The sequence below is a fragment of the Cavia porcellus genome, unplaced genomic scaffold, assembly GCF_034190915.1.
Source record: "Cavia porcellus strain 051 isolate PalLab524CR breed Dunkin Hartley unplaced genomic scaffold, mCavPor4.1 scaffold_6, whole genome shotgun sequence".
Lineage (NCBI taxonomy): Eukaryota > Metazoa > Chordata > Mammalia > Rodentia > Caviidae > Cavia > Cavia porcellus.
The window spans coordinates 57,005,176-57,033,131 of NW_026947489.1; the positions used below are offsets into that span (position 1 = coordinate 57,005,176).

The 27,956-nt window shown below is 57.4% G+C and overlaps 3 protein-coding genes across 11 annotated transcripts; 2 read left to right on the plus strand and 1 right to left on the minus strand.

The window, feature by feature from the left end:
• Window positions 1-73: 73 nt before the first annotated feature.
• Window positions 74-6,551, plus strand: Asic3 (acid sensing ion channel subunit 3). Of its 5 annotated transcripts, XM_013152182.3 has the most exons (12): window positions 74-380; window positions 1,627-1,714; window positions 3,306-3,847; window positions 4,388-4,538; window positions 4,764-5,228; window positions 5,313-5,369; window positions 5,473-5,620; window positions 5,751-5,842; window positions 5,924-6,003; window positions 6,092-6,163; window positions 6,252-6,310; window positions 6,391-6,551. In XM_013152182.3, exons 3-12 carry the CDS (start codon window positions 3,314-3,316, stop codon window positions 6,467-6,469), a joined length of 1,737 nt encoding a protein of 578 aa, XP_013007636.1. In that variant the 5' UTR covers window positions 74-380; window positions 1,627-1,714; window positions 3,306-3,313; the 3' UTR covers window positions 6,470-6,551. The 5 variants fall into 5 exon arrangements, 4 of the variants coding, with proteins under 4 accessions (XP_013007636.1, XP_013007637.1, XP_013007635.1 ...); XM_013152183.3 differs by having other exon boundaries at window positions 74-3,847; window positions 4,764-4,891; window positions 5,030-5,228; XM_063250751.1 differs by lacking the exons at window positions 74-380; window positions 1,627-1,714 and having other exon boundaries at window positions 3,356-3,490; window positions 3,576-3,847.
• Window positions 6,552-6,969: 418 nt separating this feature from the next.
• Window positions 6,970-11,440, minus strand: Cdk5 (cyclin dependent kinase 5). Of its 2 annotated transcripts, XM_003469669.5 has the most exons (12): window positions 11,275-11,440; window positions 10,560-10,648; window positions 10,412-10,479; window positions 10,228-10,288; window positions 10,072-10,128; window positions 9,349-9,444; window positions 9,147-9,221; window positions 8,960-9,056; window positions 8,745-8,814; window positions 8,183-8,243; window positions 7,991-8,071; window positions 6,970-7,895 (listed from the first exon to the last, which is right to left on the minus strand). In XM_003469669.5, the coding sequence occupies exons 1-12, from the start codon at window positions 11,309-11,311 to the stop codon at window positions 7,809-7,811; spliced, it is 879 nt and encodes a 292-aa protein (XP_003469717.1). In that variant the 5' UTR covers window positions 11,312-11,440; the 3' UTR covers window positions 6,970-7,808. The 2 variants fall into 2 exon arrangements, with proteins under 2 accessions (XP_003469717.1, XP_063106822.1); XM_063250752.1 differs by lacking the exon at window positions 9,349-9,444.
• Window positions 11,441-13,044: 1,604 nt separating this feature from the next.
• On the plus strand, window positions 13,045-27,941 carry Slc4a2 (solute carrier family 4 member 2). 4 transcript variants are annotated; one of them, NM_001173017.1, is given in 26 exon segments: window positions 15,251-15,454; window positions 17,266-17,431; window positions 17,567-17,766; window positions 17,768-17,780; window positions 17,783-17,808; window positions 17,884-18,002; window positions 19,052-19,284; window positions 19,369-19,511; window positions 20,873-21,053; window positions 22,392-22,527; window positions 22,624-22,789; window positions 22,889-23,003; window positions 23,122-23,306; window positions 23,454-23,679; window positions 23,777-23,995; window positions 24,072-24,220; window positions 24,318-24,512; window positions 25,486-25,740; window positions 25,852-25,941; window positions 26,108-26,179; window positions 26,182-26,196; window positions 26,198-26,274; window positions 26,607-26,860; window positions 26,948-27,117; window positions 27,305-27,478; window positions 27,569-27,802. In NM_001173017.1, coding segments are annotated over 26 exon segments (3,711 nt in total). In that variant the 5' UTR covers window positions 15,251-15,403; the 3' UTR covers window positions 27,650-27,802.
• The last annotated feature ends 15 nt before the right edge of the window (window positions 27,942-27,956 follow it).

Here is a 27,956-nt window from a genome sequence, read left to right on the forward strand (position 1 = left end):
CTGGCCCCAGCTCCCAGGAGTTTTGAACACCCAGGGCTCTACCCCAGCCAGAGCTTCACCTGCCTTATCACCTCACCTGGGTGCTGTCACCCATGCCCCCAGCCTTCCCACAGCCCCCTTCCTAAACTCTCTCCATTCCCATTACCTCAGATCCCACAGTCTGCATTTCTCCCCCACCGCCCTCCATGGACCAGTGCCTGCTGGGGCCACAGCTGGTCAGGGTAGGATACAGGGTGAATGGTCCGTTCCCATAGGATGTACCTGCCTGCTTTGCTGGACACCGCTGCCCTGCCTACATGCTTTGAGTCTGACCCAATGAGGCCGAGGCCAGCTTCCTGCTCCTCTGAAGCAGACCAAGAGACCAGAGGCAGCCTAAATGAGTGAGCCTGAGGCCCCAGCACTGAATGGGGTGGGCTGGCCCTGCGGGCACCTGTGGAGCCATGTTCATGGGAAGGGCCTGTGCACTGAGCTCGTGCCCAGGACAGAGCAGTGAGGCCCACATGTCCCTGTGCTGCCACAGCTGCAGCAGCCCTCCTCACCCATACACAAGGCTGGTGGCTTTCCACCTGGACACTTCCCACTGAGAATGCTCCCCTGTCCAGCCATGTCCAGTCACGGCACTCCAGTCCTCCAAGTGTGGAAAGAGGAGGTCCCTGTGCTGCACCTCCACAGCCCACCTGCCATTTTGGACTCCTCCTGTGGCAAAGGGATGGCTCTGTTTTCCGTGGGGTAGTTGTACTGGTAGGTAGAGCACAGGCTGTGGCTGGGAGGTCATTCCATAAGAGGCCACAGTGGCTCAGGCCATGGTTTGGATCTGGTGCCCTGTGGGGACATTACACCAGCCACAGAGCCACCTGCCTAGATGTTCAGCCTTGCAGCAGTACCTGCACAGTAGAGAGCAGCAGCTTGGCCATGCTTGTTTCTGGAAGCTTCTTCCAAGAGTTAAGTGGGAGTTATTCGTAATCCCAAGGGTAGGGGCTTGGGCTTTAGCTCAGCAGCATAAGCACCTGCCTTGCAAGCAGGCAGTCATGAATTCGATCCCTGGTACCAATAAAAAAAGAAAAAGACCAAAAAAAAAAAAAAAGTGGGATATCTGTAATCCCAAGGGCTCAGAAGGCTGAGGCAGGAGGATCACTGAATTCAAGGCCAGCCTGCACTACATACTGAGACCCTGGGTCAATTAAAAACAAAGTTAAATGGGGTGACCTGTGGTAAAATGCTTAAAAACCACAGTGTGAACTCTGTGTGTGCATACCTGTAATCCAGCATTTAGGAGGCTGAGGCAAGAGGATACATGTGAATTCAGAGCCAGTCTGGGATACATAACAAGTCCATGGGGGCTTGAGCTGCATATCAAGACCAAAACTCACAGTGTGGTAGACAGAAAATGGTCATTTCAGTGCTGCAAGCCACTGTATTCATCCCTCCCCAATTACACACCCATCCTGTGCTGCTGAGCCCAGCACATCCTGATAGAACCCAGGGTGCTGTCTCAACACAGCCTAAAGATTTGACAGAGGAACAGTTGAGGCACAGCATGATCATGTTTTGCTGGGAGAACTTTGTACCCACAGCTCACAACCAGAAGCCACTGAAATTAATATGGTGGCCTCTAATGTTTTTCAGATGAGATGAAATAAACTTCGTAGGTCCACAAAGACAAGCCTCCTTTTTGCCCTCAGGCCTGCAGTGAACGTCACCACGCATTTAGCCGGTACAGAGCTGACAGACCAGGACCAGGGCCCTGTGCCTGTGTTTTGCGGCCCCCCGTGGCTCAGCGGGGCTACAGCCTTCCAGCTTGGCACAGCTCCCTGCCCAGCTTTGGCCTAGCCAGCAGCACTGGCCTTGCAGACAGCAGCTGCTGAGATCACTGTGACTCTGGTGGGAGACCCAACTCAATCCCTCTTCCACCCTGCTGGGGTGGCAAACTGCTGGCTCTGCTCTCTGGAGGGCACTCAGTGGGTTCAGGGCACAAAGGCCCTTGGTTTAGAAGTGCCCCGTGCAGGAACAGATGCACTCTTTCTCCCATGCTGGTGGCAGCACAGAGTGACAGCCACCATGGGAGGAGTTTGGTGACATCTACCAGATCACCACTGCTGTAGCCTCTTGACTCAGCCATTGTGTTTCTGGAAGTCTACAACCATGCACTGGTCATGCACCAGCCTTGTGGTTACCGACTCCTGAGGTTGTCTCATGTTGGTAGCAAGTGTCTGTGCTGGAAAGACTGGAAACCCCCACTGGTCAGGGAATGTGGTTACATAAAACCCTACATATCACACCATGGCAGGGTATGCAGCCACTCCTCAAAGGGGTTTCCCAGGGGCAGGGTCTCTAGGATATGTTCAGGAAGAAGGGGAAGATATGAAGTCAAGGGTACCCCTAGGGAGTGCCCCACACCTAGGGGGTACCAGTGGGCACACATCACCTGGGGATCAGGCCAGCCTCACCTACCGAAGGTTCTGAGTACGGAGAGGCAGAGATCTGACTCCTTGGGGATACGGTGTCCATAAAACGAGGTGTCCCTGGAGTGGGGGTGTAGGAGGCCCTTTTGATCCAGTAAGGCCTGCAATGCTGGAGGCCCAGAAAGGAGAGATCTGCTGATGCCAAGCTTCCCACCACTCTCAGGCCTGGTCAAGAGCCAAGTCTACTCCACAACAAGAGATGAACGCAGATGGGGCTCTCAGGAACCAGAGAGCAGAGGGAGGGGCTGGGCCAAGGGTCAGTGACAGACCCCAGGCCCAATGTGCAGGGGCTGCAACCAGGAAGCTGAGGCAGAGACACATCTAACCCCAACAGCACCCGAAGCCCCAGCTTATCCCTGGGCTCCCTTTGAGCCCTCTCCAGGACTACTGTGGTTTCCTCCTGGAGCCTCTGGTCTCTGCTAGCAGTGCTCCCCCTGCACTAATGGCTCAGCCTAGGGCTGCAGGGACTTCCCTGCCCTCCAGGCCGTTCTGCTGCCCCCAGGCCCCCCTCACTGCTGAAACCCAATCCTCTGCTGCAGCTCCACTCAGCATCGCTCCACGCAGCTCCACAGCCCCTGCTTGCCATCACTGCTCATATCCTACCTGGTCCTTGCTGCAGTGCCCGGCGCTGAGCCACCGCCTGTTTCCAGAGAAGGCTGAGCTGGACCCTCAGGTCATCTCTTCCTGTCTCCCCAGGCCAGTGCCTCCCTCCTGCTCACCTTGGCTCTTCTCCCACCCTCTTCTCTGCTCACTTCATCCCTTTCTGACCACCTAAATCCTGCTTTGCCGCCCACCCTCCTCCCTCCAAGCCACAGATTTCCTCTCTGCCCTCTCCCTCTCCAGCTCCAGCCATGAAGGGTCCCTCAGGGCTGGAGGAGGCTCAGAGGCCCAGCTCGGACATCCACGTGTTCGCCAGCAGCTGCACACTGCACGGGCTGGGCCATGTCTTTCGCCCTGGTGGCCTCACCCTGCGCCGCGGGCTGTGGGCCTCGGCCGTGCTCCTGTCGCTGGCAGCCTTCATCTACCAGGTGGCGGAGCGGGTGCAGTACTATGGGGAGTTCCACCACGAAACAGTCCTGGACGAGCGTGAGAGTAACCAGCTCACCTTCCCAGCCGTCACCCTGTGCAACATCAACCCCCTGCGCCGCTCACGCCTCACCCCCAATGACCTGCACTGGGCTGGACCCGCGCTGCTGGGCCTGGACCCCGCGGAGCACACCGCCTTCCTGCGCGCCCTGGGCCGGCCGCCTGCACCGCCCGGCTTCATGCCCAGTCCCACCTTTGACATGGCACAGCTCTATGCCCGCGCTGGCCACTCGCTGGAGGACATGCTGCTGGACTGTCGCTACCGTGGCGAGCCCTGTGGGCCCGAGAACTTCACCGTGGTGAGCTAGCCCCTACACATCCTGCCCAGAGACCCACCATCTAGGCACCTCCACCATCTCCAGGGGACTCTGATGCCCTCATTCTGACACCTTTTCCTTCCTGCGAGCCACAACTTTCCACCCTACAGTACCGTTTTGTCCCCCGCTTCTCTCCCAGCAGGCTGTGCAGGCCCCATTCCCATGTGGGGTGTTTTTGCTTTTGGTTCCACCCTTGGTCAGAGAGCCTCTCTCTGCCAGCAGCGAGCTTGCTTTCCTCCACCTCTTCGGTGTTCTGCCAGCCCGAGGAGGCAGCCAGCCACCTACTGTCTTTCCTCCTGATCCCAGAAGTGACACTTGTCCCGTGGGCTGTGCCTGGGGTTTAGTGAGGGTGGATGCAGTGGGTAATAAATGGGCACTAGGGCGCCACTACACAGTATAGGGCTTGGGACGTCATGGGCCTCAAAATGCAAAGGGGAGACCCAGATGAACCCACGGGGAGGAGCAGCCCTGCGTGCTCAGTCTTGTCTGAGGAGAAGGCTGTCACTTCCCATCCCCTGCCAGATCTTCACCCGGATGGGACAGTGCTACACATTCAACTCTGGTGCGAGTGGGGCAGAGCCACTCACCACCTCCAGAGGGGGAGCTGGCAATGGCCTGGACATCTTGCTGGATGTGCAGCAGGAAGAGTATCTGCCAGTGTGGAAGCCCATGGGTAGGCGCCCACCTGGAGGAACGTGGGAGTGGGTGCCCTGTGCAGTGTGGCAATGGAATGTGAAAAGCTAGGGGAAGGAGGAGGGGGCGGAGGTGTGCAGAGACCCCCAGCATGTGATTTCTACGATCAAGTGCAAGGTTGGCTCTTCTAAGCCCTGGGGACAGGCCACTGCCAAGAAAGGGATCCCCTGGCTAGGGCTCAGGCCTCAAAGGCCCCTCCCTGCAGATGACACCCCGTTTGAGGTGGGGATCAGAGTGCAGATCCACAGCCAGGAGGAGCCTCCTATCATCGACCAGCTGGGCTTCGGGGCAGCCCCTGGCTACCAGACTTTTGTGTCCTGCCAGAAGCAGCAAGTATCCTCCCTTTGCTCCAAGTCAGCCCAGCCCCCTTCTTCCTCCTGCACCCCTGCAGTCTCTCAGCCCTTTAGCCTGGCTCCAAACTCCAGTGACTTTTCCCTGTCCCAGAACCTCCTTAACCCTATCCTTCCACAGCTGAGCTTCCTGCCCCCACCGTGGGGTGACTGCAGTTCCACCTTTATGGACCCCAACTTAGAGGAACCCTCTGATCTTCTGGGTTCCCTCAGTCCCAGTTCCAACCCCAGCCCTCCTTATAGCCTAATGGGGTGTCGCATGGCCTGTGAGGCCCGCTATGTGGCTCGGAAGTGTGGGTGCCGGATGATGCATATGCCAGGTAAGGAGCTGGGGTCCAGTCTTGGGGTGAAGGAGCATGAATGAAGGGTGCTCGGGACCCTGTATCAGTCTCCTCGCACTTCAGGCGGCGCACCCGTGTGCAGCCCCCAGCAGTACAAGGATTGTGCTGGCCCAGCCCTGGGTAAGGAGCAAGCCTCCCCCGCCCTTGACCCCGCCTTTGACCCCCATCTTTGACCTGGATCAAGCCAGGCTGGCTGCCCTGACCCCGCCTCTGGGGCCTGCAGACGCAGTGGTGAGGAAGGAAACGTGTGCCTGCCCCAACCCGTGCGCCATCACGCGCTACGCCAAGGAGCTCTCCATGGTGCGGCTCCCGAGCCGCGCCGCCGCCCGCTACCTAGCCCGGAAATTCAACCGCAGCGAGGCCTATATCATGTGAGCTACGCAGGGGCAGGTGGGGCAGGGGCAGGTGGGGCGGTCTCCTGTGGCTGAGTCTCCTGGGAGCCCGACAGGGGCTCCGGGACTCAGGGGTGCCTGGCAAACACTTGGACCTATCCTCCTGCAGAGAGAATGTGCTTGCTCTGGACATCTTCTTTGAGGCCCTCAACTATGAGACGGTGGACCAGAAGAAGGCCTATGAGATGTCAGAGCTGCTCGGTGGGTGTGCGAAGAGGGCCTGGGGTCCTGTGGGCGCAGGCCAGGCAGGTGGCTGAGTTGATGGGCACTCTGCCTCCACAGGTGACATTGGGGGCCAGATGGGGCTCTTCATCGGAGCCAGCCTGCTCACCATCCTGGAGATCTTAGACTTCCTCTGTGAGGTGGGCAGGGCCCTGGCTGGGAGGGGTGGGGCCGGTCCCAAGAGCCCAGGAAGGTATGCCCTGGCCACCTGCCCCTGCTGGTCCTCAGGTGTTCCAGGACAGGGTACTGGGGTACTTCTGGAACCGAAGGCGCTCCCAAAGACACTCTGGCACCAACCTGGTAACAGTCCCTTCTCCCTGCCCTGCCAACTCCAGAGGAGTGCCAGGCCCCACCCAAAGCGCCTCTGATGTCCCTTTTCCTCCTGCAGCTTCAGGAGGGGCTGGCTGGCCATGGGACTCATGTCCCCCACCTCAGTTTGGGCCACAGGTAACACAAAATGGCCCTCTGAGGTCCAGGGTGGAGGGTCGTGGTGAAGGTGCCTGCCACAGCCAGTGGTGTCTCCCCAGGCCTCCCACCCCTCCCTGCGCAGTCACCAAGGGGCTCTCCACCTCCCACCGCACCTGCTACCTAGTCACACGGCTCTAGAGCTGCAGTCCAGGGCCTGAGGGCCACACTCCGTCTGTGCGTCTGTGCTACCTTCACCCCAAATAAAGCCTGTGTGCATCCATCTCTGGTGTTCCTCTCACAGGGCAGAGGCTAGCCAGTCAGTCCAAAAGCATAGACCAGCTACTGTGAGCTGCATGCGCTTCACAAACATTGGGGCCAAAGCCCAGGGGGCCTTCACAAGTCTCTAGGACAGGATGGCTGTAGAGGTAGTCATTTGCACTTTAGTATGAATGAGTTTATGGGGATCTCAGAGAAGAGGACCCTTTCCCCAAAGCCAGAGCTCAAGGGGAGGTACAGAGTCTGGTCCATGGGTGCTAAGTGCACTCTCAGGGCACAGTTGGAAGGGGGCCCCCATCCAGAGCCCAGCAAGCAGGGCAGAAGGCAAGGAGCTCTTCCATTTCTAAGAATACAAACTGGCATCCTCCTTCAAAGGCCATGAGCGCTCTTCTCACGTTTGGAACTAGGCATGACACGTGACCTGTCTCCACAGGAAGTCTTTTTTTTCTTTTATTTGAGACAAGGTCTCATTATGTAATCCAGGCTGGCCTCAAACTCTCAGCAGTCCTCCCTCCTGCCTCAGCTTCCAAATGCCATATCCCTGGCATTCCAGGGGAACAGTTCTTGCATCCCCAATCTCCCCACAAGTCAAAGGCCCCAGCTTGAGATGGGGCTGCAGAGCCCTCCCTTCTCCTCCTGCCAGGAAACATACCCCAGACCTTGGCCTCAGGCCCCTTTCTCTCTTTTGTTGTGCTGCAACCACTGGAAAACTGGCAGAGGGGAGCAGGGATGTTCCTGGTAGAACCATAGCTTCGGGTCTTTCCTGCAGGTTTTGGAGGGAGTGGGGAGACGGGGGTAGCCACAAGGAAAGACCAGCCCTTTGGTCCCTGTTCAGGAGGAAGCCCATCTTTGCTCCCAGATGGGACAGATGCAGAAGGGGGTGAGGGGTAGCACTGCCCTGACCCCAGGAGGCGGGTCAAAGGTCAAGGTCTCTAGCCTCTAGGCTCAGGCCTGTTACAGCCTGGAGGTGGGGTGTGGCCAGTTGGCTGTGCCTGAGCTAGAAGTAGGGTTGCAGAGGATGCTAAGGTGCAGCATAGTCTCCCAGCCCCCCTCACGGCCACCCCAGATCAGACTGGGAAAAGGGCCAGCTTATAAAATTAAATAAAGTCCAGGTGGAGTAAGTGAAGTCCACGGGCCAGGGTGCCTCCACCCTGGCTCGGCCCAGCACAGCTGGACCTCAGCAACCCCCACCCCTGTCCTCCCCTCTCTCATGGGGCTTAAACAGGCCAGGCCCCAGCCTGGCAGCCAGGGGACCCAGGGCCTAAGGGGGGCAGAAGTCAGAGAAGTAGGGGTGCTGCAGGGCCTCCTCTGCTGAGACACGCTGGACAGGATTACACTTCAAGAGGTTCTGCAGGTGGAGAGGAAAGGCATCAGGCTCAGGGCAGGGTGGCTGCCACTGCTCTGCCCTCCCCTTGTCCCTCTGGACCTGTCCTGGTCACCTACCTGCAGTAGGTCCCTCCCTGTGGCATTGAGCTTGGGCACTACATTCACCAGGGATGTTGTGGCTGGGTACATCGGGTAGGGCTGCAGAGAGGCAGAAAGGTGAAGCAGAGGTACGCGGTGAGCAGGCTGCTGGTGCTCGGAAATAGGGGGACCTCTGATGACCCTGACCGCTCTCGTGCCCCATCATCACACCTTATAGTCTGGCAGCTTGGTCATGGCGGGCCACTGTTCCTCAGTTGGAGTCCCCAGCAACGTGTCCACGGGGTCAAGGTCACTCGTGGGAAGGGCTGTGCACCTCCAGGGGCAGTGGGGCACGCTTTCCTCCAAGGGGTAGAGCTCCTCAAACCTGCTCACCCCCCGCCCCTCCCACTCTACGTCCCACTTCACAACAAGCACGCTCCTATGTGGCTCCCGTTCACCCCACTGCACTGCCAGGCACGTTAGCTGTGTCTAGACGTTAACTAATTTAACCTGAACCACTGTGCCCATCCCTCCCGCCCCTCCTTCTGGCTCCTGCATCCTTGGATTCACCTCCCACCTCAGGAGCACCCTCCTTGCCTACAGGCTGTACATTCAAGGGGACAGTGTACACTCAGTAGAGGAGAGCAAGCTCTGTTTCCCTGCCACGGGAGCAGCCCTTGATGTCCCCTCCTGGGCCAGACCATTGTTGCCCCTGGTCCTCTTCTAAGCTCCCTGCCCACTCCCCTTCGGCAGGGAGGACAAGAGTGGTGGGTAAAGGGAAGCGGAAGGATATCGGAAAATTCTCTTCAGTTGGTCATCCACGTCATTGCCAGGGAAAAGAGGCCGCCCAGCATTGGCCAGTTCTGGGAGGAAGAGAGAGCTAAGCCCCCATGCATTACAGCCCCAGCCCCAGGAGTCCTGCCTACTCACCCCACAGGGGACCCTCCAGATGCTATATGTCACGCATAAAGCACATGCAAGTGCCACCACAAAGCCCCAGGATGTCACCTGCGAAGATGCAGCCAGCTGACCACATGTCGATGGACGTGGAATACAGCTTGGCCCCAAAGAGGACATCTGGTGGACGGTACCACAGTGTGACTACCTGGAGAAAAGGTTCCAGGAGGCAGCTCAGACAGAATGGATGGTCACTGGGAACTCCTTCCTGAAGCCCTTCCCCATTCCCCCAGCTCACCTCAGCAGAGTAGCAGCGAACAGGGATCCCAAATGCACGTGCTAAGCCGAAGTCAGCCAATTTCAGCTCCCCATTCTGAGGGAAGATGAAGGGGAACATGAGAAGGGGCAGGCTCCAGCTCCCCACTCCCTGGCCCATTCCCCAGTGCTCCCCAATCCCCGACTCCAGCCTCTCCAGCCTCCCTCTTTCTCTAGAGCAGTACCCTGTTTATGAGGAGGTTCTGGGGCTTCAAGTCCCTGTGCAGCACGTTACGGCTGTGACAAAATCCCAAGCCTTTCAGCAACTGGAAGAGGAATGACTAGGAGAAAGGTCAGACGTGCTGGGTAAGGGCTATGCCCTGCAGATGGCCTGCTTCCTGCTGTACCCTCTTCCATGCTTGGGGCCCACTGGATTTGCATCCGTTAACCTTCTAGGATTTTTAGATGGATGACAGTAGATAAGCTGGCTCTGGTTCCCACCTTTCAGGAACTTACAGTCTGGTGGGGCTTCCTGCCTTCCTGGCCCATCTGACTGCCCCCACCTGGCCACACCTGAGTGCACATGCCATGCCGATCAACACAAACCTGATACAGTATTACAGTATTATTTGGAACCTGATTCTCCTGGAGCCTGGACCAAACCACATGGTCTTGGAGTTAGACCAGTGCCTGGTGCACAGCAAAGGGTTCAGTAAGAACTTCTGGAACAAGTGGAACATATTTCTGCAAGCTTCCTTTTTACATCTTTCAAATGCAAACATCGAGATTAAACTTCATTGTGCAAGTCAAACAAGAGGACGTTAAAACGCTGGTCTTGGCCCTGGAGAGCAGCACCAGAGTCTGCTCATTTTCTGACCCCTCCAGGCCCAAATTTGCACTAAAGGAGCACTCACACTAAATTTGAACCCACCCCAGCTTATGGGTTCCCAGGACAGTCCTCCACTAACCTTCACAATTTCAGGATCGAGGTCACCATTGCAGCTGTCAAAATACTTTTTCAGGTCCTAAAAAGCAATAGGGTTGGAGAATGGGGCAGAGTTTTTAACTCAGTCTTGGGCCCCAGTATCCTCCCAAGACTTCTGCCCTCCAAGCCTGTCTTTTACCTGATCACAGAACTCAAAAACCAAAGTCAGCTTCTTGTCACTATGAAGGACATCATGAAGCCTAGGGAGAAGGAAGGGCTAAGGAAGCTGGTCCCTAACATCCATCCCAAACCAGCCTGGCCCATGGCTGAAGCCCACCCCTTCCAATACCTCACACACAGACAGGGAGGGCAGGTGCACACACCTGACGATGTTCTTGTGCTTTAGCTCCTTGAGTAGGCAGATCTCCCTGAGGGCTGAACTGGGTACACCCTGTATGATCAGGAGCCAGGATGTGCAGTCAGAACACCCCCAGCCCTCTCTGCCCCTCCCCCAATCCGCCTCAATCCTACCTCATCGTCATCATCCAGCCTCACCCGCTTCAGAGCCACAATCTCATGGGTCTCCCGGTTTTTGGCCTTGAACACTGTTCCATAGGTGCCTAGGAGGAGGTCAAGGGTGAGGAAAACAACGTTGCATTCTCTGCTACCCTAGGGAATTCCTCCCAGGAGGGGGCAGCCTCTGAGCATGCATGGGGAGGGTTTCAGAGGGAAGGTTCGGCTGGGAATAGCTTTGCAGGTGGGAGGATAGGGCAGGTGGGGCGCGGCAAGAAGGGTGCCTGCAGAGACTGAGGGGTAAGGAGCCTGCGGCCCAGGGGTACGGATAACTATCATAAAGGTAGTGCCCCCAAGAGGCTCTGGAAATAGGGAAGGGAGTTTAGTGAAGAATGAGGGCCTGCAGACATCCTGAGGATGGAGGTCTGCAGCGAACTGAAGCTGGAGGCGCAGGTGGGGTTGGCAAGTGGTACTGAGCCTAGGGGTGAGCAGTGCAGGAAGTGCCCGGTTAAGAGGTCGCGTCTATGAGGAGTGCTGGGGCTGTGAATGGGAGTCTGCGGGAAATGCTAACACGGGGAGCACTGGTGTCTGCACGGAGTGTTGGCCTCAGCAGTCAGGGCTTCAGCCAGTGCTGAGGTCGGAGATGCAGGTATTGCTGACCGTAGGGAGCAGCAAGGAATACTACAGCATCTGCAGAAGAAGACCTTAAAGGAACACGTCGTGGTTCCATTACCTTCCCCAATCTTCTCCAGTTTCTCGTATTTCTGCATCGCGGCGGCCGCAGGGACCCCTGCGGGCCCTCCGTTCTAAGATTCGGCCCCGGCGTTGCAGAGGAGGCGGTACCCCAGCCTCTGGGCCCGCCCGACCTGCTATCCGCGTACAGGATTTTGGATCTTGTAGTCCTGAACTGACCAGGTTTCCCAGGAACGCCCGGGGCGGCGGGCAAGAAGACTACAACGCCCAGCAAGCCGCGCGCTGACTCTCTACTGTGCCTGATTCCCAGGACCTGGACTCCACAGCCGAGGCCGACCATGGACTTCAAGTCCCAGGAAGCATCGCATATCCGCTTTCCGGAGTCCCGCGTTGGCGCCGAGGCTCCCAGTATGCCCTGCTCTTGTTATTTCTTTTCTGTATCTACAGCCGTCTTGCAAAGGGAACTACATGTCCCAGAATGCAGCGGGGACGAGGGTGGGGCATTGTTTGGGACTTGGGGTTTGGCGGCCTAGATCCTGGGCCCTGGTGGCCTGGCTCTGACCCGGTTGGTGATACTGAGTTTTTAAAGACTTTCTGAAAACCTTATTCTGGGATTCCATCTCTCCAACGCCACATAGTGAGCCCAGGGTTGATTGGCGAATAGCTCTTGTCTGAATGTCTTGGTGAAAATGACTTCCCAGGGACCAGCTGATCGAGGGTCTGGGTATTGAGGCAGGTGTGCCCCTTTTGCGGCTGGATTTGGGTTTCAGGACACACGTGCCAGGAACCTCCTTCTGCTGGGCCCAGCTTGCCAGCTCGCAGCCCCCAGTGGCTCTCTTGTGACATGCTGAGGCAAAGTTGCTGGACCTGCAAGTTCCCCAGATCCCTCCAGAGCAGGGCACATTGGAGTCTGCCAAGGTGTGGCCCACGAGGGCTGCCAGCTTGGTTACCCCTATCAACAGACAAGACCACAGACATGCTACGCTTGCAGCAGCCTTTACCTCACCCCTCCACAGAGTTGATTATAGATTTCTTTGCCCTGCTCTCTAATTGTCTCATGGTTGCATTCTTGAGGGCTGTGAACTGGGCAAAAACAGCCCCAAACAGCACGGGATCGGTGCGGGGAAACAGCGCTGGTACTAACCAGGTGTTAATTAACTCATTTCTATGTGACTGCTTTTGCATAAAGATATTATTGGCATTTATCCACGTAACAGACTAAAAAGGCAAAAAGTGTGTTCCTTATCTGAAAAAATTTATACCTTGGTTGGCAAAACAAGATTATACACAAAGGTCTTTAAAAGATAAGTGGCAGCTATGAACAGGCTGGAGTTATACAGAGGAGGGCGGGGATTCCCCTACAAGTTGGCCGGTCAGCTCAGGTAATGGGTAACCCCTGTCAGGGCCCCATTCTAACCCTCAGGCACACACGAAGGTTTTTCTTGGGGGCGCCGCGGGTAATTGAGGAGGAGCAGCTGCAAAGGATTCAGATTCCTGATGCGTTTATAGTTCAACTTCCTCTGCCCCTGGTTCCCCGACCATGCGTGTGTACTCAGGTCCCCAGCGTGAAGCCAGCTCTTTCCGCCCAGAGGTGCCATAATAGAGCCAAGAGACGGCGTCCCCGGGGCATCAGAGTCCCGACCGGAGAAACCCGGAGTGGCGACCTCGCAAGACCTGGCTAAGGGATCGCGGAGGTGGAGTCCTGCGATAGGATTCGCGTACCCCGCTGTGCCCCCTCGAAGCGCGCCCCCGCCTCAGAGTTGGGCCCCTGTTCTCCGCCTCTCGGCTCGGCGCGCCGGGGCCGCGCACGGCGCGCTAGGAGGGCGCGCACGCAGGGGGCTGGACGGCCCGAGGCGCGGGGGAAAAGTTGAGTTGGGAGAAGTTGGGAGTGGCGGGGGCGCACCCCGGGTTGGGCACGGGGAAGTTGTCGGGAGCGCGTGAGGGCACCAGAGGACTCGGGGAGCCCCCGGGACCCCTAGGACCTGAAATCCAGAGCAAGCGGGTAAGCGGAGAGGTGTTGGCGGGGGAGGGCCAGGGCCGCGAAGAGAGGAAGGGAGGGGAGGAGAGGAGAGGGGAAACTCGGGACTGGAGCGGGGAGGGAGTGGAAGCAGAGGAAAGGGCGGAGACTGGGGCGCTGGGGAACGAGGTCTTGGGGAGAAAGATGAGGCGCTCCGAGTGCTTGGCGCGGGGATTCCAGGGTCCAATGCTCAGCGTTGCCTAAAGCCAGAGTACCGCGTCCCCGGCCACCAGGAGGGGTAGTGTCCAGGAGATGTCGCCTCCGGCTCTCCCACTACTCCCGGGCGGGTTGTAGGCGACCCCGCTCTTCTGCGGTGTCTCTCAGTCGGGTCCTGGGCACGCTGCAGTGGTGGTGGTGGTGGTGGTGGTAGGGTTACCCGGGATTTCCACCCCTATCTCCAGGTAGAGAGCTTGATGGAGCCATAAATGGGGGCTTTCAGGTCAGGTCAGGAAGAGGGATCAGGCAGAAGGAGCAGATGGGAAAGTCGAACCTGGGAAGTTAGAGCTGATTCCCCGACAGTCGCCGCGACTGGGTTGGCAGTTCCGTGCTGGGTGTGGGGGTAGCGCTGCCCGAAGTCCAGGATTCACTTTATCCTTCCACTTGCCCCCCCTCCAGCGAAGAAATGTGGAATGTACGAATTCACTTAGGGCGTGGTTAATACCCAAATGGGGGTCGGGGTGCTAATCCCTTGGGCAAGGGGAGAGATGCTAATCCTCTGGGCTGGTCGGGGCTGGTCCTGGAATGTGCCCCCATCCGGATTATGGGCACCGATGCTCTGGACAGAAGCTGCTTTGTGTTCTGGGACAACGGGAGGAGGGTAGGGGCATGGGTTGATGGAGGAGGGGTTGTGGAGGGGCACAGAGGGCAAGGCCAGGGGGTGGGAGTGAGCACCTGCAGATGGTGGACAGAAGCGCTGCAGTCCTCCCAGACCCAGTCTCCTGCCTGGACACCTCTCCCCCACAGTGGCAGGCCCTGGCTGCTGGCCTGCTGAGGGGGAGGTGGAAAGAAGTCAGCTGAGTTGGAGTGGTTGCCAGGAATGTGTCGCTAGGCTCCCCACCTTGGCACCCCCCACCCCCCCACCCCCGCCTTTTCTGTGACCCTGCACTGACCTGTTACCCCAGGTAGTTCTCTACTGGGCTACCCTGATTCCTCAATATGTTGGGGTAGCTACCTGTTCCTGCTTTGCTAGAGGCTTGGGTGCTGCCCCATGGGAATAGGTACCCTCATTTGCACTAATTGAGATCTCTCTCCTGCTCTAGTCCCCACTCCCTCTTCTAGCTCCCCAGGGTCCCCTACAGTCACAGTCAGGAGGGTCACAGCCCTGCCACTCAGATTTTCCTGGCCTCCAACTGGGGACTGGAGGAATGGGAACTGCCTCTCAGAGGGGCAGAACCTTGGGGTTTCTTGTCCACCTCTCCCAGGCATCACGTGCCCCTCCCCCTTATAAAGCTCTGCCTAGCCTGTGCCACCCCCTCCTCCTTCCCTCCTCCTGCTGTTGAGCAGACCTGGGCCCCAGTCCTTCACCCTGGGAGCCTATTTCTCTCAGCCTGCAGGCACAGACGGGGTGGGGGTGCCCATCCTCACTGGCAGGACCCCTGCTTGCTAGCTTGAGCTCTGTCCAGATTCTTTGCCTGCCCCCTTCCTCCACATCTTTCTGCCCATGGGGTGTCTCACTTCACACCGCACCCCTCTCTGATCTCAGGCCCACCTCCTGGTCACCACAACTGGGTTCCCGTTTCTGTCGGGCCCTTCATTCCTGTTCTTGCTCCATTCTTTATTGCTCACCCCCTGGTCTGTGGCTCTCTCTCCAGTCTGGGCCTTGACTCCTTCCTCTCCCGGTTTCTGTTGCCTCTCATCCTCTCAGTCTTTTCCTGCTCAGTCGCTGGGCCCTCTGTGGCCCTTATGTTGCTCTCCTCTCCTCCTTTGCATGTCTTTGTTCTCCTCTTTTCCTCCTATAAATAACTCTCCTCTCTGCTCTTGGGCCTCCAAGGGCTAGCCTAGGAGAATCTGTGTAGCAGGGAGCTACAGATTCCTTTCCTCTCTTGGCTGCTCTGCTGTTGGATGGTGACAGGTCCTGTCCTCCATCCAGGTTATGCCTCCACCTTGTTGCTCTGAAAGTCGCAGCGACAGTGAAAAGGGCTAAGATTTGGCCATGAGTGGCACTCCCCGGCGCCCTGCGTCGGGCGCAGACTCTTTCCACAAGGTGAGTACTGGGCATCACTGGGCACCCAGGTGCTCAGGCCTTGGTCCAGCCAGGCAGGGATGGGAGTAATGAGGGGGCCTGAAAAGCTCTGAAAAGAAGCCTTAGGTGGGTTCCAGACCCTGACCTTGTACTGGTGTGTGTGGGGGAATTCCTACCATGGAGGAGCAGCTAGCTGTTTCCTGAAGACTCAGGTGGTAGTTGAACCACAGCTGGACAGTACTTGGAGAATCTTGGGTCACAAACCTGGTGATCCCCTAGGACCTGGCCTTAAGGAAGGGTGCACACATAACGGCTTGAGGCTGAGCACTCTGGATGCCTGGGCCCGCCTCCGAGCCCACCCCCTGGCCGACGCGTCACTCAGGTCCCTCCCTCCCAGTTCCCCACGTGGCCACCGCCTCACAGGGCCCCCTCCTGATTTTCCTAAGGATTCTAATGATTAACCCCAGGGCCACAATCTACCCATGGCATTGGTCACTTGTGGCCCTGCAGAGCACGTGACTGGGAAGGGAGCGGACAGGTACCCTCCTCCCTCCTTCCCAGGGTTACCCAGCCGGCCATGGACTTCCTCCTGCAGCCTCAGGTGCGAGGGGCGTGCTGCCGCCCCCAGCCCCGGGCGCCCCCTCGCCCTCCCCCCCTTTCCCTCTTCTGCAGGCACATCTGGTGGGGTGGGGGGTCGGGCCCCAGCCGGCGGTGAGCAGGGCCCTCTGCCCCTTGCATCTTGCATCCGCGTCCCTGCCAGTCTTTGCAGATCCGGGACACGGACACCCCTCCCACCCCGCCCCCTCCTTTTCCCCCTACACTTCCTTGCTCTTGCGGCTGGCACCGCCATGGGGGGCTTCATACCCCCGCCCTTGGAGGTCCAGATGCCCTTCAAGTCCAGGAGCTCTTGAGTAAATATTTGGCGGTGCCTGGAGTTGAGACCGGTAGGGGGTGGTGGGGCTGGACCAAAGCTGCCCCGCCGGGTGCGGCCGCTTAGCTGAGCCAAGCTCAGGCAAGCGCCGCAGTCCCTACCCAGCGCTGCCCGCTGCCGCTGCTGAGCTCGCTCCTGCAGGATGACTCAGGTGGGGGGCGTGGGGGTGGGGTGAGGGGCGGGGCTAGTGGCCAAGGGGCTGGGTGGGGGTGTTTGCTGCCAAGTTGGGGATCCCCTGGCCTCAGAAAGTGCATGCATTCCGGTTTAGGCAGGGCTGGGTGGGTTTGACTGGGACTTACTCGAGGTCAGTTAGCTTGGGCGCTTCCAAAAGTTACTTCTGGGGCTCAGCAGTTGTCCCCGGGCCAAAAGAGTTCTTGATTATGTGCTTAGAGAACTACTGGCTAACCCTCTCTTCAGTCATAGAAGGGCTGGATGCAGGACCTGTGCTAGGACTTCCAGGGTGGGCCCTGTCACTGCTTAGAACAAATGTGCGCACTCTTTAGGTGGGGTCCACACGACTGGGAACCCAGGGCATAGGCTGCTGCTGCAGGGCACCAGGTCCCTGGCATTGAGAAGGTCAACTGCTGGGAGGGTACAGGTTGCTGGGAAGGGGTTGAATTCCTGCATCTGAGGAGATACATTGTTAGGGGGAGACTGGGGCTTTGTATTTGAAGGGACAAGTGGCTGTAGGGGGACTGAGTCCTTACATTTGAAGGGACAGGTTGCTGAGGGGCAGACAGGGTTCCTATATTTGAGGGGGCAGGTTGCTAGGAGAGGACTGAGTTTCTGGGATTGTTGGACATAGCTATTGGGGGTACTGGATCTCTGGCACTGGATGGTGGAGCATTGCGGGGCAGCCCCAAGTGAGGTCTTTTGTGTTCCCCACCCCTGTCCTTCACAGCCAGAGCCAGAGATCGTGGGCCCTGGGACACCTGGCTTCCCTGAGCAGGAGGAAGACGACCTTCACCGCACCTTGGGCGTGGAGCGGTTCGAGGAGATCCTCCAGGAGGCTGGGTCCCGTGGAGGGGAGGAGCTGGGCCGCAGCTATGGGGAGGAAGACTTTGAGTGTGAGGGGCCGGCAGGGGAAGGGAGGCTGAGGGCTTAGGCCTGGCTGCCCAGCACCCAAGGGCCAGGGACTAGGGGCTAGGGTGGCAAGAAAGGGGTGAGGTACCTGCTGGCAGCCAAGCCCCTCCTCCCCACAGACCACCGACAGTCCTCTCATCACATCCACCACCCGCTGTCCACTCACCTGCCCCCTGATGCCCGCCGCCGCAAGACCCCCCAGGGCCAAGGACGGAAGCCTCGAAGGCGCCCTGGAGCCACGCCTGCTGGGGAGACCCCCACCATTGAAGAGGGGGAGGAGGATGAGGATGAGACCAGTGAAGCTGAGGGGGCCCGGGTGCTCACACAGCCATCCCCTGCCTCCACACCGACTTCAGTACAGGTGAGTGGTGGCCCCAGCTCCTGGACTCCAGGGTCCCTGCCCAGGTTCACCTGCCCATGTGAGTCCCTGTTGCAGTTCTTCCTCCAGGAGGATGAAGGTACAGACCGAAAAGCAGAGAGGACCAGTCCATCTCCCCCTGCACAGCTACCTCACCAGGAGGCAGCACCCCAGGCCACCAAAAAGGCCCAGCCTGAGTGAGTGCACAGTCGTCACAGGGTCCCCAAGCAGGTACTCCTGTGCTGGGGTGGTGAGGGCACAGAAATAGAAGCAAGAGATTTGGAGTCATCAGGCTGGGTTCGAATCTCAGATGTGTCTCCCTCCAGCTGTTTAGGCAGGTGATTTATGTTCCCTGAGTGCTGGCTGTCGATAATTGACACTGTCTTCGACTTTGCTGTCCCCCATCCCACTGGGCCCCCAGGGTTTGGGAAGAAAAGGAGATCACTTTCATTCCTGGGGAGAGCAGGTGACCAGAAATAGTGCCGGAATGTTGTCATTTGTACCCAATAGCCTGGGTTGGGCTTAGCATCGATAACAGTAGGTGGTAGGACTTTGAGGATGCTGGCCAGTGACTCTGAAAGAGACCTCAAGGTCGCAACTATCTTGGTCCTGGTGTTTTCTGGGTGCCAGGCAGTGGAAAGGCTTCAAGAAGTAAAGGGCACAGTGCCTCTTTCAGGGCAATGCCCAGGCTCATTGAGGGGCATGGAGTGCTGCCATGGAGCCTCAGGGAAAGCCAAGCACAGGGCACAGGGAGAGGAGTAGGGGGCTGTGGTAGAGCCAGGGTGCTGGGGTAAAGTGGTCCCAGAATGTTCTTGATCCTAGTGGAGACTTAGGCCTGGGTTGTAGCGCTCTCCATATGGGGAGAAAAGGCAATCTGCAGGGGCTCCCTTGTTGATGGGGTACTGGGGAGCTGGCTGCAGTTCAAAGCCCATTTTCACATTCGTGAGTGTGTTGCTCCAAAGTGGGACCCTGTAAACTTCTTGTATCCTAGGATACACCTAAGAGGGCCGAAGGGCAAGGGAGGGAATAGCAGCTGATTCGAAGACACAGTCACCAACACCTATTGTAAACCATGCCCCACTTTGGCACTTTCCCAAAATGTCACCTTCCCCAGCACGTGCTCTGCTGAGTGTTTAGCTGGGTGTGCAGCTAAGAGGGCAGTGGCCTCCACAGGTCCCCTTTCCATGGCTCCCCTGCATGGCGAAGGTGACCAGCTCATTCTGTCCCATGGCTACTCTGTCTGCAGCGCTCTGGTGGAGGAAGCCATTATGGTGAGCGGTGGCACAGCCGGAGGTGATGATGGCGGTGCCTCAGGGCGCCCACTGTCCAAAGCCCAGCCTGGGCATCGCAGCTACAATCTTCAGGAGAGAAGGCGAATTGGGAGCATGACTGGGGTGGAGCAGGCGCTGCTGCCCCGGGTCCCTACGGATGAGAGCGAGGCACAGACACTGGCTACCGCTGACCTCGATCTCATGAAGAGTATGTAGCAGTGAAGCGTGCCCATGGTGGTGGGGAAAGACGTGAGAGAAAGGGAGCCTGACCCTGGCCCTACCCTTGCCCCAGGTCACCGGTTCGAGGACGTTCCCGGGGTACGGCGGCACTTGGTGCGGAAGAATGCCAAAGGGTCCTCACAGAGCTCCAGGGAAGGGCGAGAGCCTGGTCCTACACCTCGGACCCGACCCCGAGCGCCCCACAAGCCACATGAGGTACTGTTCTGGGCTTCAGCTCCTCTGTCCCCTCCCCTCCTTCACTCACTAGTGCTTTCCAGCAGGAGCTGGCCCCTCGTGGTGATGAAGGTTGTACACGGCGCCGGTCTGCAGTAGTAGTAGAGATTTATGTGGGCATTGTGGGGCCTCCATGTGAGGCATCATCTATCTGGACTGTGGTCCCATGTGACACTGGCTGATGCACACATCAGGGACACTTGCTGGCAGGTGGCAGGAGTCTGAGGAGGTTCTTCATTATTCTACTATGAGCAAAGAATCCTTTTAGCTGGAGGGTGCTCTGAGTAGCACTGTGCTTTCTTTTGGGTGTTTGTCTGTTTTTGGTTTTTTTGAGACAGGATCTCACTATGTAGTTTGGGCTGGCCTTAAATGTATTGGGATCACAGTTGTGCACTACCACCTCTGGGTATGTGCTTGTTCCCAGAACCCAGTCACCTCTGGATCACTTGATCCTCCCAACAGCCTGTGAAAGTGACAGCCATAAATGATGAAATGTGACTTGGCCAAGGTCACGTTTCTTCGTGACACTGTGTTGGACTACACAGTCCCTAGTCCTGGACACCGGGTATATTTTTAAGCATTTTTATTGAGTCTAATAACCTGGCAGTAAACTGCACCCTTGCCTTGTCCCCTTGGGCTGTGTCACCTGGACAGCTACTGGCTAGAGATGGTTTCCACCCTTAGAAAGTTGCTTCCTGCCCTGCCCCACCCCAGCAGTGCCAGCAGAGGTGACTGCTGTGCTCTTTGCAGGCAGTTTTGAGAGTCCTGAATGTGTACAAAAGAATTACAAGGCCCCTGCTGGCCTTTTTGGTTTGTTTTTTGTGGAGACAGGGTCTTGCCATGTAGTTCAGGCTGGTCTTGAACTCACTGTGTAACCCAGGCTGGCCTTAAAACTTGCATCAATCTTCCTGCCTCAGCCTCCCAGGTGTTGGGATGCCAGATGTGCACCAGCACACCTGACTGATTTTTAATTTTGGGACAGGGTCTTACTAAGTCACTAAGTTTCCCAGGCTGAGCTTGAACTTGTCAGCGTCCCGCCCTCAGCCTGCTAGAGCTGAGATCATAGGCTTGTGCCACCAGGCCTGGCTGTACAGGCTCATTAGCTCTCATCCTGGCTCCTGGAGGTAGGGATCATTGTTGCCATTTTACAGGCACAGGAATCCCAGCTGTCGATTGGTTGGGCACTTGTCCCAGGTCCCTGGGCCTCCAGGGAGCCTTGCCCAAAGGTTTGTCACCCATTATGCCCCCATGGTCAGTATGCTCTCCCAGTGACACTTGTCCTTGGCCCAACCCCAGTCCATCTTTGGCTTGTACCCTGCAATGCCTTGTCATCTTGCCCCAAGGTGTTCGTGGAGCTGAATGAATTGCTGCTGGATAAAAACCAGGAGCCACAGTGGCGGGAGACGGCCCGCTGGATCAAATTCGAGGAGGATGTGGAAGAAGAGACGGAGCGCTGGGGGAAGCCTCACGTGGCATCGCTGTCCTTCCGAAGCCTTCTGGAGCTCCGGCGGACCCTGGCTCATGGTATCCTGCACCCCAAGCTCCCTGCCCACAAAGCTCCCTGCTCCCAGGCCTGATCCCTAAAGGTGGGGTTGGACCATCTTCATGGGAAACTTCCTAGAATTCCTGGCCACTCTCTTAGGACTTCAGGGAATTCAGGGAATATGAGTTAACCTGTAAGTCTGCACAAGGGCACCAAGCCAACACCCCCTCAGGCTCAGGCCCTGGCTGCTGATTTATGCCTTGCTTTTGTCAAGGAGGAAATCACTCCTAGTTGCTCGGTATTTCTGGTTTCTAAGCAGCTAAGGACTGAAACCCTTTTAGAATTGTTTCTAAACCAAGATTAAGAGACTGTGCTTTGGATAAAGTGCACGCTTTATCATTAGCCTTAGCGATCTGCTTTGACTACTTAGGCATCTTGGGTTCTATTTATTCTTTAATTTCTTGTTTCTGAAAGTTGACTTCCACAGATAAACTCCTGATAGATTTGAAAGGACTTTTCCTAATATTTTTTGCAGGGGACAGTATTGGGGATTGAAACCAGGGCCTTCACACTCAGCCTCATTCCCAGCCCTTATTTATTTATTTTGGTACAGGGGATCAAACTCATGACCTTGTGCTTGCCAGGCAGGCGCTTACGCTGCTGAGCTAAATCTCTGACCTTTTTTTTAATTTATTATGATACAGGGTCTCACTAAATTGCTAAGTTTCCCAGACTGTTTCAGCCTCCCACAGTTGTGGGGTGCTAGGTGTGAGCCACCATGCCTGGCTTAGAAGGGCTTTATAAGTGAAGCAGTGGCGTGGTTCTGGAAGCTGCCCTGGGAGCGCCTCTAAGGCTCAGAGAAGCAACAGGAAGTCAAGAAGCCTAGGACAGAAGGGGTCTTCGACCATGTAGCAGTTGTATTGTGTTCTGGGGTTTAAGAACATCTTCCTAAAGTAAAGGTGCTTTATGTAGTTAGCAGCTTGAGCATACCGGAAAGCCTGGCTGCTTCTGGAAGTAGGATCCAATAGTTGAGTTTTGGGCATCTGTACTGGCCTCACTGCATTTCTGGGGCTGGAGAGAAATAGACCAGAGAGCTGGGCGCAGTATAATCTAGACACTCAGGAGGCTGAAACAGAAGGATCACCTCTAGGTCAAGATCAGCCTGAACTGCATAGCCAGACCCCTCTCAAAAAGAAAAAAGGAAAAGAGGCCAGAGAGGCAAAGTATAGGGGTTCGGGGACAGAGCTGGTCTTAAGCCTAGCCCTCTGCTGGAGACCCTGCCCCCTGTACCCACCTGACTGCCCCTTGCCCTGGCTCTCTTGCCTTCTGTCCCTGATGGCAGTTTCCTGCCCAGGGGTGAGGTGCCCTCCCTCTCACAGGTGCTGTGCTTCTGGATTTGGACCAGCAGACCCTGCCTGGGGTGGCACACCAGGTGGTGGAGCAGATGGTTATCTCCGACCAGATCAAGGCTGAAGACAGAGCCAATGTGCTTCGGGCCCTGTTGCTGAAACACAGGTGTAGCTCGAGGGCCAGGGGACCCACGGCAGCTTGTCACCCAACGCCCAGCCCTGGCATGGTCCGCCCTTAACCTTGCTGCCCTCTGTCCCAAAGCCATCCAAGTGACGAGAAGGAATTCTCCTTCCCCCGCAACATCTCAGCGGGCTCCCTGGGCTCACTGCTGGGACATCATCACACCCAGGGCGCCGAAAGTGACCCCCATGTTACCGAACCGCTGATTGGTGGGGTTCCCGAGACCCGGCTGGAGGTGGAGCGAGAGGTGAGGGAGGAGGGCCAAGAGCAATCCCAGGTGTGAACACAGGGGACACGGGGTGGGGGTGCGGGCAGGCTGGGCTGAGCCTTGTTCTTGTCCCCCTAGCGTGAGCTGCCACCTCCAGCCCCTCCAGCAGGCATCACACGCTCCAAGTCCAAGCATGAACTGAAGCTGTTAGAGAAAATCCCCGAGAACGCTGAGGCCACTGTGGTCCTTGTGGGTATGTTTGGGGGGTTCAGGGCATGAGGACCAGATGACCTGGCCTCAGGCCTCCCCTGGGCTGGGACTGGAAAGGGTCCTGCTACGTGCTTGTGTCTACCATAGCCCTCTACCCCTAGGCTGCGTGGAGTTTCTCTCCCGTCCCACGATGGCCTTTGTGCGTCTGCGGGAGGCCGTGGAGCTGGACGCAGTGCTGGAGGTGCCAGTGCCTGTGCGCTTCCTCTTCCTGTTGCTGGGCCCCAGTAGTGCCAACATGGACTACCATGAGATTGGCCGCTCTATCTCCACCCTCATGTCCGACAAGGTCAGTCCTGCACGGACTGTGCCCATCCCCGGATCTGTCCCCAACCCTGTCCAATCTTGGGCCCCCGGCAGTACCTTCCCACCCCCTTGCCCACCTTGCCCCACTTCGAATCTGCTGTGCTCCCTGATCCCAGTCCTGCTTTGGCAGCAATTCCACGAGGCAGCCTACCTGGCAGACGAGCGGGAAGACTTGCTGACCGCCATCAACGCCTTCCTGGACTGCAGTGTGGTGCTGCCGCCCTCAGAGGTGCAGGGCGAGGAGCTGCTGCGATCTGTTGCCCACTTCCAGCGCCAGATGCTTAAGAAGCGGGAGGAGCAAGGCCGGCTGCTGCCCCCGGGGGTTGGGCTGGAGCCCAAGTCTGCTCAAGAAAAGGGTACACTGTGGCAACACAGGCTGCACAGGGCTGCCCAGGGCAGGGTGGGCGGACGGGCGCAAGGCTACGGACACCCTGACGGAGGCCTGGTTTGCAGCATTCCTGCAGATGGTAGAGGCGGTGGGTGCAGTAGAAGATGATGACCCCCTGCGGCGGACAGGCCGGCCCTTTGGAGGACTGATCCGAGATGTGAAGCGCCGCTACCCCCACTACCTGAGTGACTTCCGCGATGCGCTTGACCCGCAGTGCCTGGCTGCTGTCATCTTCATCTACTTTGCGGCTCTGTCTCCAGCGATCACCTTTGGAGGGCTGTTGGGTAAAGGAGTGCTCTGGGGAGGAGCGGGGTGTACAGAGTCCAGGGCCCAGCTCCTGAACCTGTCCCTGACCCCTAGGAGAGAAGACGCATGACCTGATAGGTGTGTCGGAGCTCATCATGTCCACAGCCCTCCAGGGTGTCATTTTCTGCCTGCTGGGGGCTCAGCCACTGCTGGTGATTGGCTTCTCGGGGCCGCTGCTGGTCTTCGAGGAAGCCTTCTACTCGGTAGGGCTCTCCTTGCCCTGCACCAGTGCTGTTCTCTCCCTGTCCTCCTCTTCCCCTGTCCCCAGAGCTCTGACAGCTCCCTGCCTCCCCCATGCAGTTCTGCAGAAGCAACGAGCTGGAGTACCTGGTGGGCCGGGTTTGGATCGGCTTCTGGCTGGTGCTTTTGGCTCTGCTCATGGTGGCCCTGGAGGGGAGCTTCCTCGTGCGTTTTGTGTCCCGCTTCACCCAGGAGATCTTCGCCTTCCTCATCTCCCTGATCTTCATCTATGAGACCTTCTACAAACTGGTCAAGGTGGGGTGGCTCTAATGGGAATGGGGTGGAGGGCAGGGAGGGAGTGTCTTGGGTCTTGTCCCCTAGGCTTTGTCCCTCTCCTTGGCCTCCCTGACATCCAAACACCAGCTTTATAGGTCAATCTCTCAAAAACTCAAATTTTTTAATAACAAAGGGAGTCTGTGCTTTTGTTCAAAAGTCAAACAATTCAGGAGTCTGCAGAGGGCCTCAAGGTAACAGATGCAGTCCTGGTCTGGGATCAAAGATCTGTAACAGGCTTGGGAGAGTGCTGATCCCAGGCACAGTCCCCAGTGACCTTCCTGTCTTTACCACCGCTTGGACACTCCCTCTGTCTGTCTGTCTCTCCCCCTGTATATTGAACCAGGGACTACACCGAGCTACATCTTTAGCTCTTTATAAAATTTGTGTTTTGAAACAGGGTCTCAGTAAGTCACTGAGTTACTAAGTGATCTTGCCGTGGCCTCCCAGAATGCCGTATTGGAATTACAACCTTGAGTCCTCTTTTAACCTTGTGTAGCCCCTGCTCACAGCTGGCCCTCTTGAGTTTTCCTTCCTCCCCCATTGCCTCCCTCCCTCTCTTTTTTCCTTTTCTTTTTTCGGTGCTGGGAATGAAACCCTCATGTAAGCTAGACAAGCACTCACTCTACGCCTACATGCCTGGCCCAGGGTCTTTTTTTTTCCCCCTTTTGGTGAGACAAGATCTTGCTATGTAGTTTAGGCTGGCCTTGAACTCAGTGTGTAGCCCAGGCTGGCCTCAAACTTGTGGGGATCCTCCTGCCTCAGGCTCTCACGGGATTACAGGCATGTACCACCACGCCCGGCTATCGGATCATTTTCTTAATCCAACAAGACAGCAGTTCAAGGCAGGCTGGCCTGTCCCCTGCTTGCCCAGCCCCCAGCATCCAGCTGGGCCCAGGAATGAACATTCCTACAATCCAGCTCATAAGGTCCTGTTTGGTCTTTTTTTCCCCAGATCTTCCAGGAGCATCCCCTCCATGGCTGCTTGGCCTCCAACAGCTCTGAGGCAGATGGTGGCAAGAATACAACGTGGACCGAGGCAGCACCTACACCGGGGCACGGCAACACAAGCTCAGCTGAGCAGGCTGGAGTGGAGAGACCCCAGGGCCAGCCCAACACAGCCCTGCTGTCGTTGGTGCTCATGGCTGGCACCTTCTTCATTGCCTTCTTCTTGCGAAAATTTAAGAACAGCCGGTTTTTCCCTGGCCGGGTGCGTGGGCTTGCAGGCCAGAGGGAGCTGGGGATAGGAAGTGGGGGGTAGTTGGGGCATGAGGGGCTGTGTGGGGCAGGAGGCCTCTGAGCCCTGTCCCTGCCTTCACAGATCCGGCGGGTGATTGGGGACTTTGGAGTGCCCATCGCCATCCTCATCATGGTGCTCGTGGATTACAGTATTCAAGACACCTACACGCAGGTAAGTATTATACTGGATTGACAACGTGCTGCCTGGTGCTAGAGTGATCCCACACCTGGGTCTTGGGGTTCCGCTCCACCCTCAGCCCCAGCCAGAGCTGTCCCTAAGCCAGGCAGACATCAAGCCTTTCCCAGGGCCCTTGATTCCCACTGTCTCTGCCCTGCAGAAGCTGAGTGTGCCCAGTGGATTCTCTGTGACAGCCCCTGAAAAGCGGGGCTGGATCATCAACCCTCTGGGGGAGAAGAGCCCTTTCCCCGTGTGGATGATGGTGGCCAGCCTGCTACCCGCCATCTTGGTCTTCATCCTCATCTTCATGGAGACACAGATCACCACGTGAGCAGCCCTACCCTGCGCGGCCTGAGTGTCCAGGCAGGCTCTGGGATAAGCATGGGAATCACCAGCGCTCTTGTCAGGCAGTGGTGCCCAAGGACCTTGAGAGACCTTGAATACCAGGCTAGCCAAAGTTTATTTTGTAGGCAGCAGAAAATGTCGCTGATGTTGGTGGAGTGGAAGCAGGGACAGAGCATAGAGGGGGCAGGCTGGTAACCTGCAGGATCAGAGCTGAGGCACAGCACAACACCATGAGGGAGCTCTAGTCCTGGTGGCATGGACAGGAGCCACCAGGCTTTATAAGCAGATGGAGGGACTGCCCCTCTCCCCTGCAGGCTGATCATCTCCAAAAAGGAGCGTATGCTGCAGAAGGGCTCTGGCTTTCACCTGGACCTGCTGCTCATCGTGGCCATGGGTGGCATCTGTGCCCTCTTTGGCCTCCCCTGGTTGGCTGCTGCTACCGTCCGCTCAGTCACTCATGCCAACGCGCTCACTGTCATGAGCAAGGCTGTGGCACCCGGGGATAAGCCCAAGATTCAGGAGGTCAAGGAGCAACGGGTGACAGGACTGCTGGTAGCCCTGCTCGTGGGTATGGTGCCCCTTGCTGCAACCATCCTAGGTCCCCAGGGCCACTGAGGGAGTCAAACCCTGGACTGACTTTCTCTTCCCCTCCCAGGACTCTCCTTAGTTATCGGGGATCTACTCCGGCAAATCCCCTTAGCTGTGCTCTTTGGGATTTTCCTATACATGGGGGTGACCTCCCTGAACGGAATCCAATTCTATGAGCGGCTACACCTGCTGCTCATGCCACCCAAACATCACCCAGATGTCATGTATGTCAAGAAGGTGAGTTCCCTCTACTCCATCCTGCTCTACTGGGTCAGATGCGCTTCCCACCCTGCCCCCACTTCCTGTCCTGCACAGAGTGGGCTTTCTGGCCCTCTTGCTGAAAAGGAAGAAGGGCCATTCAGTCCCAGACCTTGGATGCGGCTGGCTGGGGATGAGCCCAGGCCCACCTTGTCTCTGCCCGCAGGTCCGCACAATGCGCATGCACCTGTTCACAGCCCTGCAGCTGCTCTGCCTGGCCCTGCTCTGGGCTGTCATGTCCACGGCGGCCTCCCTGGCCTTTCCATTCATCCTCATCCTCACAGTGCCACTGCGCATGGTGGTGCTCACCCGCATCTTCACAGAGCGAGAGATGAAATGTGTAAGAACCCTGCCCTGTCCCCTGCTGCCTTGCCCACCAGCCTTCTTACCAAGGGCTCTGGAAAGGCCCAGCCTGCGCTTCTTCCCACAGTTGGATGCTAATGAGGCAGAACCCGTGTTTGATGAGCGTGAGGGCGTGGACGAGTACAACGAGATGCCCATGCCTGTGTAGCTGCAACCTGCAGGGACAGCTGAGGGCCCAGTGGGCAGAGGGATTGGGGGCTGGTGGGATGGGCCTCCCCCTCCCCCTGCCTGTTTTTATTTAAGTGAATAATTTAAAGTCCCCTTCTCCCCACCCCCACAGTAAAGTGCTACAGCCCCCACCTAAGTTTGACTGTTTATGTGGGGCAACGAATGGAAGTGACAGGGCCCAGCCCTGCTTCCTGTCCCCAGAAATGAGAGTCACCATAGACAAGGAAGGAGACTTTAATGAAAAACCAAAATATAAGGAGTCAAAGTGCAAACTGTCTACTGTCCTA

Excerpts from the sequence above, each read along its gene's own strand:
- Asic3 (XM_013152181.3), top strand. The coding sequence starts at position 3,314 with ATGAAGGGTCCCTCAGGGCTGGAGGAGGCTCAGAGGCCCAGCTCGGAC. Across the intron at positions 5,370-5,472 it reads TTGTGCTGGCCCAGCCCTGG|ACGCAGTGGTGAGGAAGGAA; the intron begins GTAAGGAGCAAG and ends TGGGGCCTGCAG. Across the intron at positions 5,621-5,750 it reads CGCAGCGAGGCCTATATCAT|AGAGAATGTGCTTGCTCTGG; the intron begins GTGAGCTACGCA and ends ATCCTCCTGCAG.
- Cdk5 (XM_003469669.5), bottom strand. The coding sequence starts at position 11,311 with ATGCAGAAATACGAGAAACTGGAGAAGATTGGGGAAG. Across the intron at positions 10,289-10,411 it reads AAGCACAAGAACATCGTCAG|GCTTCATGATGTCCTTCATA; the intron begins GTGTGTGCACCT and ends CCTTCTCCCTAG. Across the intron at positions 8,244-8,744 it reads CAACTGAAGAGAATTTTCCG|GTTGCTGGGGACTCCAACTG; the intron begins ATATCCTTCCGC and ends CCCCGTGGACAC.
- Slc4a2 (XM_005003471.4), top strand. The coding sequence starts at position 15,404 with ATGAGTGGCACTCCCCGGCGCCCTGCGTCGGGCGCAGACTCTTTCCAC. Across the intron at positions 23,004-23,121 it reads GGCCACTGTGGTCCTTGTGG|GCTGCGTGGAGTTTCTCTCC; the intron begins GTATGTTTGGGG and ends CTCTACCCCTAG. Across the intron at positions 27,479-27,568 it reads CAGAGCGAGAGATGAAATGT|TTGGATGCTAATGAGGCAGA; the intron begins GTAAGAACCCTG and ends TTCTTCCCACAG.